General features: G+C 36.3%; 1 protein-coding gene across 1 annotated transcript; it reads right to left on the reverse strand.

The window, feature by feature from the left end:
* Positions 1-1378: 1378 nt before the first annotated feature.
* Positions 1379-7175, reverse strand: LOC147409550 (putative mitochondrial adenine nucleotide transporter BTL3). The gene is made up of 4 exons (XM_086430130.1): positions 6449-7175; positions 3596-3899; positions 2365-2826; positions 1379-1636 (listed from the first exon to the last, which is right to left on the reverse strand). The coding sequence occupies exons 1-4, from the start codon at positions 6916-6918 to the stop codon at positions 1568-1570; spliced, it is 1305 nt and encodes a 434-aa protein (XP_086286256.1). The 5' UTR covers positions 6919-7175; the 3' UTR covers positions 1379-1567.
* Between the last annotated feature and the right edge of the window lie 5769 nt (positions 7176-12944).

The raw sequence follows: 12944 nt of genomic DNA on the forward strand, positions 1-12944 counted from the left end.
GGCTATGGACTTGATCCCTGTTGCCAAATTTCTGAAACATAAGAGGAAGATCCATTCAAGTAACTGGTACAGTCTTCCAAAATCTTTCTTATTTGACTTGATGTACCCATTGTGTCAAGACGTATTAGTGCCATGGAGATATCTCAATAAGCTTTGTGGTGCAACACCCCATCCGTGTAGGATAGGTAGCATTTTAAACAATGCTCCATCCCTACGTTTCTTCAATAATGCCTTGTAATGGTTTTATCAGTTAAATATGATGCTTCGTTAATGCCATGAGATTTTTTTAAGTGCAAATCTTAATGTTGGGATGGGGGGGGAGGGGGGGAGGGAATCTCATTATTCTTTGCATGTCTCTACCCACCCACATGGCACATTGTACAATCTTCTAAACACATCTGTTATGGCTTTTTTCGTTCACACAAGTGAGTTTAATGGTTGAAAGATTTTTATGGAATGGAGACTGGAACGAAATACTGACATCTTTTGGCTTGTCTTGAAATAGTTGACATTTTCCTACTCATGAATCTATTTAGAATTGTGTTAACAGAGTGGAGTGATTTTTATTTTTATTTTCAATTGCACTTGGTTGTTTTCCTCTGCAATCTCAGAGAATTGTTTGGGGAAAACTGATATGTTCAGACTAAACATCTGTTGCAACATTACTTTTGCAGGAACCAAAATATTACAATGGAGGTTCATAAGGATCTCACCTCAAATTTCAGTGGATTGCAGTGCTCATGTTATACAATTAGAGGGATTCATATATCAATTACTTGCACAGACCAGACCATCTTCTTTCACCTGTTTGGATTTAGCGCTGATGAGTTCTAATAAATTATTTTTTAGAGCTTTTTATCATCTACCAGCATCATTGGTTGAAGTATTAGAATTTCACTCCTCCATGGAAAGTGCTTAAATCCAGCCACTAGAAATAAGCAATCAACCAATCAAGCTAAATAATGGCATTCTTGTGTTGTGGGGTCATTTGGCATTCAGTTACTCTGGATCAGAATTGGCCTTAGATTTAGATGAAATTAGAGAGAACATGGTTTGTATGATGGGAGGGATTTTTTTTTCAAAAGTTAAATATAAAGCGAAATTTTTAGATGCCAAAGGTAATCTGATGCTAAATAATTTAGTCAAAAGGTATCCTTGGGTTTTGCTGCAGACGTCATGCTTGGTCTCCTCACCCCATATCTGTTTGGACCAAATTCGAAGGGAAGTGAAGTCGGGTCTAATTTTTTTATTTTTTTTTGATCCATTTTCTTCTGACCCATGATAAGCGCAATTGTGGTCCAAGAGATGGACTTCAGGTTCCAACATCAACTGCCACATTAAAAAAACCATCCTTCCAGGGGATAATGTCTGTCGTATCAGCTAGAAGCATCTTATGGGATTAAATCAATATGCAGTACAAGATATCGATGAATGCATTCATATTTTACTGATTAAAATGCCTTCGTAAGGGAAAATTACAAGTGAGAAAATACACCCAGTACTTGACGTTGAAGTTACCGTGATAAATCTCCAAAAGTTTACTCTCATGAGGATCCAGGTGCCCTTTTCATTCAACTTTAAAAACTATCTTCATGAATTCGTATACAAAGTAACTTATACCAGCCGAAGGCAGAACCTGAGGAGGCAAGAGAGAACAAGATGAAATAACTTGAAAATGACAAATCAGTGAATATCTTTAATGCTCTTCAAAATTAAAGTAGTAGAAAAGGATATTTTGAAAAACCTAAAAATATAATTTTCAAAGCAATATATAATTCGGATCTAGACGGATATATTGATTGATCTATATCCGACCCAAACCTGGATTGCATCATGGGGACAGAAGACCATATCCGACCCATTTTTTTTATGAGGATCTAGTTGGATTTCAGATAAAATCTGATCCACTTTATGCTCTACCAATGACAGCTCCCATGAGAGATCACTCCGGTGTAGGTTTGACAGATCTAAAGGATGTGACGGGAAAGATAAAAGAAAGTTGTGGATTGAGGTAGAGCAGTAGAGACACTAGAATTATATACAAGCTTCAACAAAAAATATGGCTAAAATGGAATGGCAAATTAGGATTCGTGTTGCTGACCCAAATAATTGGGATAATGCACTGATGTTGCTACTGATGAAGATGAAATTTACATATCTTTTTTTTTTCCCCCTTGATGGTCACATGTGGAATTCTGGACCCAAGTAACCCATATATCTAATTAAACCAAAAAAAAATCTGAGTAACCCTCATCCCATCACAAAAAGAAATGAATGATTCCCAGCAGCACCAAGTTACTGATTTCATTAAAAACAGGCCTACCAAACAAAAAGAAAAAAAGGTGATTAGGGTAATCAATGTACCTGTAATAAGCTGGGAACAAGCCCTACATAGAGTGCAGGAACACCTCCATGCTCTACTATCTTAACAAAAGTTGCTAGTGCACTCAACTTTGTTGCTTGAACTTGCATTTGAAGCCGTCTCCTCACAACTTCAAATGGGTATGTGGCAGCTTCAGCACAGGCACCAGAAATAGCCCCATATATTAAGGTTCTAAAGGGACCCAACTCAAGTTGGTCGAAGGCATTCAGTTCCTGACCTTGTTGGTTCTGAATCCTCTTCCTTCCTTCTGGCGAATGTAAATATGCTGACTTTAAAATATCATATACCCCATAGAAAACTGCACCTGAAGGGGCCATGCTCATAATAGAGGGTACTAAGCCCTTGTAAAGGGAAAAGAATCCTTCAGTACGGATCATGTAATGGAAAGCACCAATAACACCACCCAAGGCATCGCCACCAGGTGCTACAATCTTTGTCCGGATCTGAAATATTGTGTTTGGAAGTACAGCTTAGTAACCATCCATGTCGATATAATCATTCAAAGCTTAGCAGGATAGACTTGCTGAAAATGGGGGTCACTCAGGTAAACAGGTCAAGAGCCATAAAAAGCAAACAAAAATTCACCACTTAATCGATGACTTACAAAGTAAAAGGTTCAAAGCCAATAAAAGAAAAAAGAAGGATGATGGCTAATTTCTGAAAAGCTAAGTTTTGTTCAATCTATGGACCATATTATAGAGGTACCCCTCCAATGGTGGGCACCAACCCCCTGCACTTGTGCCACATGTTCGGCACATATGGGTTTCCTCTTCTTCCCACACCCGTCCTCATTTAGGTAATAATCTTCCCATAATAAGCATTTAAATATGAAATTTCCATAAAATATAACTAGATGCCATGTGCGTTACACATGTATCAAAAGGGTTTTTGAAGATTACATAGTGAAAAATGATACTCTTGTAATTTTGAAAACTAAGCAACATGATTAAACGGACATGGGTTGCAATTTTCTTGGGCTTTTACCAAAATGACCCTGATTATATTGAATTTAAATATAAAATGGGGGAATTTATGGCCACTCAAATTTTGGTGTCGAACCACTTCTCCGCCTTCTCTCATTATAAAAGTAAAGACATAGAAACACAGTTTAATTTAAAAACAAACGCGCACACGCACATGCTTGCACAAGTAAAACCCAAATGAGACTGAATCAGGACCTTAAAATGAACAAAGTTTGAAATAGCAGCATACCGTGTCCATTGGTAAACAAAGTACGGTAGCAGTAATACCAGCAGCAGCGCCAGCAAGAAACCTCTCAAAATTGGTGGTTTCTTCACTCCCAAACAGTTTAAGCAGTTGTTTTCTGTAAGTATCGTAAGCATAGAAATTTACAGCTTTAAATGGAGCAGTACGAAGAATGTTTACAAAATTTCCCTTCCAAAAGCCTTTCAATCCTTGAGTAGCTGCAATTGTCTTGATTAGCTCAAATAAATTCTTCTGTTCACCACGAACTATATATTCCAGCTTTAGTCGCTCAAGTGGAGCAACGAAAGTTCTGATACAACAACATTCATTTTCAGACAGAAGATATGAAACAATGAAAATTGAAATATGAAGGCAAAAAGAGACATCAGCCAATGAAAACAAAGACCCATGCAATACTAACCACTCCCCGAGACTAAATATTGGAACTTGTTTAAGACCCTACACATTACTTGTCAGTTCTTGAAAGCTAAGTGTTAATACAACAAAATTTTCAAACTCAGATGTCACAAATAACAAATATCTGAAGTATAAAATCAATATTATTTGTTCTGATCAATAAGCTAGCAAACTTGTTAAGAATGTATTGAACAAATACCAATCCATTCAACAACATAACCAAGCACTAGTAAAAAAGGGAAAAAAAAAAGAAAGAAATTATTTTGAGCTGCATTATGTACTAAAGTAATGGATCCAGTAGATTTCCTTGAATGAGAAGTTTCCCAGATCTTAAATAGGATAATCCAAGATCCAATGCCACGAAACAAGGTGAAATAACTCCAATTATCATGAACTGGATAGAGTTCGAGTAACATATCACCTGTAGTGATGATTATATACCCAGATTTCCTCTATAATATGATCAGGTATTATTATCGATTTTCATAATGCAATGCAATGTTTTTAGATGTTGAAGCTTGAGGCAAAGCGCTCGGATGGCCAATGACTTGAGGCGTAAGCCTCAAGGTGTAAAGCGTATGCCTCACATGCATGCACTACAAGAAAATTAACCCTTAGCGATGAGATTTAGTGAAGGCAATAAATTAGCCGTTGCTATAAAGTTTTAAAGTGACAGCCAATTATGTGACTATTGCAATAGGTTGTACAATATTACAAATTAATTAATTGAAAAGGTATTTCAGACTTTTAGCGACAACCTATCACTGAAAGGTTATGCACTGACGGTATTTCCTTAGGATCGTCGCTAAATTGTCATATAGTGATGGGCAAACAAAAAATTTGAAGCAATCATATCCATCTAGGCTGAAATTGACCCTTTGTCCTTTGTAGTTGAAGATGATGACTTTGCGAACAAAACGAATAATGACCCTTGAAATTGGATTCCCTGGTCTTGGTACTGCTCAAGAATGATGGGACTTGATTGCAGACAACTCAAAGTCAACTAGAACATGAAAAAAATTGCCACTTATTCTCAAAATGGATAGCTATATCAACAGTCCCATCTATAGGATAGCCAAATGTGACTTTTTAATTGTCAAAGATATCCATGATTTGTAGCTCAATCCTGATTTAGAAATTGTCATCAGAAGATATACTCTCAAACCCTTACTTTGTCTTCCATGTGCTTGGTGGTGCAGTTCATCTTGGACAAGGATGGTAGGGACTGTTCAATATTGCCCTTTCAGATTCCACCATCTAAAGGGCATTGATCAAAAGTCAATCCTCCTATTAGACTGTTTCTAAATAAACTCAAGAGCCCCTCAAAAAGATGGTTTATCATGAGGCTCATGGTTTGGATACTTTGGAGCTATTACTGGGGCAAGGCAGTAGCACTTATTTATATCTTATTCTAGAAAACATAGAGAAAAATGGCTGGAGAAAATGACAGGGTAATGGTGGAGACTAAACAGCCATGGAAGCGATGAATAGAGATTGGAGGAGATTTTTGAGAAAAGGATATGACAGCTAATAATAATCCATCAGCTGTTGATGATTCTTTATACATGGTCCACCATTCTCTGTGACTTAAGAGGTCTCGAAGGCTAAGTTAGTAAAGGCTTGAGGAGTGTTGATCCCATGATCTAGGTTCAAATCCCATTGAACCCACATTCACCTCCGTTAACCACTAACCCCTTCGCATAGCCAAAAAAAAAAAAAAAAGATTTAAGAGGTCTCCAGTTTGATGTCTTACTTTTAGATTGGAAGAGGTGGTCTAAGTATCTTATGCGAAAGATTATTGGTATGCATGATTGTAGAACTTTTGGAGGGCCCCTATGAGATCCTCTCTCAAGCCCCCTATATAGTACTGCTTAGCCTTGCTAACTCTTTGCAATTAAATCTAGGTTTTCAACAAACAAAAACATTACCGACCCATGTTTGAACAGCGATCGACAATGTTGGTTGCTTCACTAAATCCAAGAAACGATTACAACAAATTGGGTGGGGCATTTGTAGACTTTGTTTAACAGTGGATGCAATGATTGGAATCATGTTGCTTGCAACGTTCAATCAAAGAATACTTGTAACAAGATCAAATTTCCTATTCATAGAAAATCTCAAAATGGATGGATGTTGTGATGCTATGGATCGTGTCACACAAAGAACAATGACATTGCGGTTCACTGCAACATGTGTAATTGGATGAAAAACAACAACATAGTGATGAGTGCAACTCATCGAATCCAGGGTCCTGATGGGTGTAGTGGGACAATGGAGGTATAATTTTTTCAAGCAATCAATCCGAGGAATTGGACTCTCAAAGTAATTGCTATGAAGCTAAATTTATAACTACTGTAAATTACACTAAACAAAGGTAAATCATGCATGGTCGCATGCAAAACAAAAAAACAAATATATAAACAAATGGAAGAAAGACTTAACCTTGAAACCATTGCAGCGAAGGCACCAGCCCAGAGATGCTTCGTGGCGTTCATCGCATTCGCACCAGCTCCTTGTGACCTAACCCTAATTTCCTCCTTCCCCTCCTGATTCTCCCCATTTCCCCTCAAAATCTCTGTCGATTCCTGAACAAATCCATCGTCTCTCTTAATCGACAAACTGAGCGACAAAAAACCACCACCAAATCCCCCCAAAACCCTCTTTTCTTGCTGAAAATCCCCCAAAGTAAGTGGTTTCCAATTAAACAAATAAGAAGAACAACAATTTGAAGAATTAGACGAACTCGAATCACTTTTAGACGAAATCAAATAAACAAATGAAGCAGGAACAGTAGATTCTAGAAACAATCCTCCGCCGCTGGGGCATAAAATCGAGTTCGAATCCCCAAAAACTGGAAATTCAAACAGTGTAGGAGCAATCGAATCCCTAAACCAGACGTCCAACCCCAGCATTGTCGCAATCAATTGCAGAGAAGGAGACGCGAACAAAGGGATTGAATTTCTAGGGTTTTGAGGGGTCTCGAAGACATGAGATTATAGGAAGAAAGAGGCTTGAAGAATACAAGAGAATCGAATAAAAATTAGTGTTTTTGGAGAACAAATAGATGGATTCTGCTTCGCTTCCATCGACGCACTACTAACCAACTGTATTTTATTCGTGTCGGTTTCTTTAACTCCCACGAAATTATTTCGGTTTGAATGGAACGGTATCGGCGTAGTCTACAGTGCGCTAGTGCGGCGCACGATTTTAACTGGTACGACATACTTCTCTCACTACTTTACTTTCCTGGCCGCATAGCCGCATAGGCTTGGTTGTGTATCGCGAGGCCTAGCGCACGTTAGAGATGAGGCGTGAGTTAAGTGGGGCCCATTATCTTGCAAGTTCGGGTGGCATGAAAGAGAACCGTTAAAAATTAGTTTATCTCGCTAGGTTTTTTGGGGATCGACGTGGCAAAGAGTCTTGATATTATACTTCAGAGAGCTGGTTAGCTATCCAACTTCACTTTTTTTTTTTTTCTATTGATCTTAATATATCACATTTTTTAGCCCACTAAGCTATCCATGTTTGTGCCACATTTTTATGAAACTATATATAAAGAAAATAAGCTTGTTTGGGCTTGAAAAATACTTAAATCAAACGGCTAAAAATCACCAATCAAGATGAATTTTGGTGCTTGAGGTCCACCCAGATAGCGTCCAACATTTGTGGTCCACTGGGCTCAGAAGAATATGCCACACGGCACTAGAATGAATTGTGAAGTTGGGCATCTATCCAAACCCTCTGGAGTACTGGATCCCCACTAGAAACAAGCTTTTATAAATTTAGCTTTTGTCATCCTATAGTCCTCTCATCTCAAAAGAGATGCACCAATCAGATGATCTCAACCATCCGATTGATTGACTTCTATGCGGACTGATGTCGGAAAGATGATCGGTTGATCAAATGGCTTGGGTCATTCAATTGGACGGATAGGAACGAATATCATCTTATTTGTCTTTGACCAACAAATTAGAGATCAGTAATGTACGAAGGAAATGCTTTCTTGACATAGAATTTTATTGAAAATGAGATTTTTGGGATGGGAGAATATTCGAATGGAACATGGAATAAATCCTATTCTCAAAGAAAACTTTCTAATTCTAGTTGTACATTTGCAAAGTTTTGCATTGTAACTTTTATGTCACAAAATTTTGTAAAACTTCTGCAACGATTTTAATCTCTCAAAGTGTGCGAGAATTCTTTAAGAAAAATGTAAAACAATTTTTTTGGAACATCAACCAAGCATCGAAAGGCTACAAAGCTTTGTTCTATGACTAATGGCAATTTCAGGTCAATAAGTGATTAATGCTCGTACATCATGAGTTTGATACTTAGTACGAGCTTTAAATCCTTAGGGGCCACCCATGCGGGCACACCCTCACTTATCCGGTGTGTGTGATGTGCGGGCGTTGCACGTGCCCTGAGACTAGTCATTGGACAAGACCATGGTCTATGGATTGGACAAAGCCTAGGTACAACCTGGTCCATTATTCTACAGGGAAACCTGGTTATCAAAAAAAAAACTTATAACCATTTGTAAGCACAGAAAGATCAATGGAGAGACATCCAACTAATGGACCAAGTGATATCTAGAAATGTTTTCTGAAGATCCTAGAGAGGTACGTGTAGGGACAAAAAACTATACTTATTTAAAAATGAAACATGTGTCATCTCAAAATAAACATTATTATTCGAGTACCCTGATATGTAAAATTAAGATTAGTTGTTTTTGACTTTGGCATTAAAGTAAAATTATCAAGTATCCTACCAACGAGATAGGAGTGCAATTTGGTTCGATTTAAATCGAGAATCCAACCAAATTGATAGCTTTGGGGTGGTTTGATTCGATTTGGAACAAATTGCGATTCGATTTCGGATTATGAAAATGGAGAACCAATCAATTTGGTTCGGTTCTCGGATCACACTTGTATAGAATCGAACCCCTGTGCAATAAATAAATATATATGTACATACTAATTATTATGAATTATTTTAAGAGTTACGACATAGATTAGAGATCTTTTATAGATAAACTAAAGACTTTTACGGATAGATTAATGATTTGTTGTTTAAAATTTTATGTTTATCTTATGTTTGTTTTTTCATTAAAACATATTACTTACAATTTATAGAATATTGATAACCCGTAGAATCAAACCGAACCAAATCAACTTTAGTTCGATTTCGGTTAATTTGGTTCCAATGGAATTTGGTTTGATTCTGATTCTTATTTAGTGGAACCGACCTATATCGATTCAATTCCAATTTAACCCCAAACCGAATCAAAGTGAATCAAGTTGCACTCTAAAAGAGATTACAAGGGCTAGCAGTGGTGTAATTCTTATCCCATATCTCATCATAGCATGAGAGAAACAAAATTTTCACTCACAATTATCATTTTTTATTCTAAGAGATACTTTTCACTTATTTTATGTTATCTAGATCAATATCTTCTATTAAAGAGTATGTCTTCAATGATAGACACAGGGAGACATCTTGACGTTATGGCGCACGCATGCTCATAAATGCATTTTCTTCGAGATACGAGTAAAATTCATCTATGGACATGCGTGCGCCACCATGTCAAGATGTCTCCCGTGTGTTCCCAGTAAGGTCACTCTAGCCCGACTTTTTTATTATTATTTTATATTACTCTTTTAGATCTTCAACCTGTTGTAACACACTATTAATCAATGTCATCATTGTCATGATTTGTAGTACATGAAAATATGTATGATTGGCCAAACATAATAAGTGTGGTGGCGGGACTCCCAAACTTTGCGATCATTCAATCTCTCCAAATGTATAATATATCATGGACATGTTTTTATGATCATTTGAGTTACCCCTGTAATTTTCATGTGCTTTGACTTTTGTCTTCTCTAATAGACTAATGGAAATTATCTAAAAGTCCTCGTCTTCAAGGTGTAACAAAAATCTTTTTTTTTCTTATATTCTAGAATCAGTCTTGGGTGAAATCTTTTACATTACTATTCTACTTGAAGATTCTATCTACGTTAACCTTCAAACCTCACGAATAAGATGAGATTTAAAAAGTTGATGATTATGGAATTTTGGAACAAGGTGAAAACACGGGGTATCTCAAATATTCACAAAAACATTGATGGATGCAGATCATCTTGTATCGATTTCACTCCAACCTAAAATATACTTATATATATATATATATATATATATATATTTTACTTTAAAAAAATTTATATCCAATCCAAGGGAATTTTACACGAAAACTAAAGATAAATAACCCATCATTAGCATCAACTCTTAAAATTTTTATATCAAACCTATCATTAGCGAAAGTTCCTATAATTTTTTACTCTACTTATAGACAATGAAGCTTTGAAAGTTGGATCTAGAGTTTATGAAACTTTGGTATTGTGGCTCCTCTATGATTTTCAAGAAGAAGAAGAAGAAAAAGAAATGAGTGTAACTTTTTTTTGGAGTGCATTCATACTAGTGGAGTGCATGTGAATTTTTTTTTTTTTTTTTGAGTGATGATGTGCAATCATATTTGGCGATCTACAACTAATCGATCTCAAATCTGAATCACCAAAAAAAGCAAAGAACGTGATATGCATAATATAAGGTAAAATTATGTGTGACTTAGATGTACATTGGAGGACCAAGAAAATTACCTAAATACCCTCATCTTCAACCTCTAATTAAAATTCCTTGGATTTTTTCTTCTCCGGAGATACTGTTATGTCACCTCCAATCTCTTGAATCTCCACGACAAATTATTTCAATGATTTTTCTACCTAAAATTTCATTTTCTATTTATTCCCAAAAATTCCCTCTACCCTTGACTGAAAAAATCTTACAGTCAAAATCAGAGAAAAAAAATCTAGCCAAGGTCGAAGATGAGGGTATTTAGGTCATTTTTGTTAGGTTTTGAAGTGGAACGTAGTCAAGGGGGTATACCTTCAATTTGAAAACACATTGGGGCAGGTCAAATATTCAGCGTGGAGGAGGTATGTGTAAATCACCTTAAAAATATGAGTCCGACTAGCCTTACTAACCTAGTGAGGAAAAAAGACCTTCCTAAGCCTCGTCCACAGTAAAAAATATCTCAAGATTCATAAAAAAATCTCCACTTCTTGATTTACGCATCTCGAGGTCTTTTAATCTGTGGATGAGGCTTAGTAAGGCCTTTTTTTCCTCACTATCTTAGTAAGAAAAGGGTTTCTCTAAAAGTATACATCATCGAAATGCCACGTGGCACAAAAGGCGATCTGGAGTTGGTGTTCCTCTATTCGAAGTGGTAGGGCTCAAGTGGGTCCCACCCAAATAAGAGGCCCGTGACTTCCTCGATAAAGGTCTTTGCTTTCAAGCTTCACAAGTAGACAACAGCCCAGAAGACACTCCAGACAGGTTGAAATCTGGCAAATATTCATTAAATTGTCCAAAATACCCTTCATTTTAATTTAATTTCCAACTTAGCTTTCACCATTTTAGGTAGGAAAAAAGAAAAAAAAAACCAAAATAATTTCAATTATCTTTATAAAATTTCTTGATTAGTTTACATGAAGCATCTGCTCACCATTAAAACAGAATTTTTTTTTTAGCTCAGTGTGATTTTTCTTGTATCACAATTTATAACTAAAAAAAATGAATTAGCAAATCAAATACAAGTATTTGTTATTAATCTTTTTTTTTTTTTGAAAAACTTATATTGAATGTTATAACCTTTCGATACTATTAGACATCGTAAATGGTACAATCCTAACCAAGCTTGAAAATTTTAATCCAAATCCGATCCACCTAATGGTCTAATTGGCCCGAATAAAAGTACTTCTGAGCAAACCCCACCCCATTAAAACCCTAGGTACCATGGTTTTAAAGTTGCATTTGAGTTTTAATCAAGTAGATTTTTTGAAGGTCGACAATGTGCAATGGAATTTGATCGTGTTATTCAACTTGGTTGAATTTTTAGTAGACTTCTGCTTTTATTTTGTATTAATATCAAACCAAAAGAGTAATTCAAAAATCCTTTTGACATGTAATTTTAGGATTTTCTTATATATACATACTACTAAGGTTTGTCTCATGCCATACGTTGTGGGCATCCTCTTTGGAGTTAAGGAGTAGAAAAGAAAATGTAATAAATAAAATTTGAGGAGTATTCTTAAAAAAATGAGTAGAAGATAAAAGAGAGCAAAGTTGGAGGAATATTCTAAAAAGAAATGTGATAAATTAACGGGGTAAATAATATGCGGTCAATACACGATTGATGTGGCAAGGGCACATAATCATAGAAATTTTTTTTTGAGATACACAAGGAAAAAGATTTACGGTTCCCTACCCTGCCACGTTAACCGTTTATTGACAACGTAATATTTACCATGTCAATTTATCATTAGTTTTCTTAAAAAGGGGAGTAGAGAAAATACAATAAAGTTGAAATTTATCATCAAGATTCATAGAAGGATTTGTTGGGCTTTGTGGAGCCTAGTTATGTTTGATCCAGTTGACGATCCGAATAATGTTTGCGTGGTATTTTGGTAGGATATTTTCTTAGACTTAGGTCCATGGAGTGGCCCAAGCCGGAGCGCTCATGGATAAGCCTCTTGGGGGCCCAGGGGGCAACGCTTCCGGGAAAATTTTTTAGGCCCGTTTTGTAACCCATTGTGTATCTTGTGCGCAGTATATAGAAGTCATTTTTGGTGATTAGGGTTTTTTAAGGTTTTGGTTGTCGTCTTTGAGACTTGAGCCGCACTTTGTAATTCTTCTAAAAAATAGTGAAATCTTTGCAACTCCGTGGACGTAGGCAAATTGTCGAATCACGTAAATATTGTCTTGTGCGTGGGATTGTTTTCTTTTCGATGTATATTTTTTTCTATTTTTATTTCTCACAGGTTGAGAATTTTGGGTTGAATTCCTTACAGGATTAAATCCCAACCTCTCATTATCGGAGATA

This window comes from Akebia trifoliata, chromosome 2 (genome assembly GCF_017979445.1).
Source record: "Akebia trifoliata isolate Shusen 1 chromosome 2, ASM1797944v1, whole genome shotgun sequence".
NCBI lineage: Eukaryota > Viridiplantae > Streptophyta > Magnoliopsida > Ranunculales > Lardizabalaceae > Akebia > Akebia trifoliata.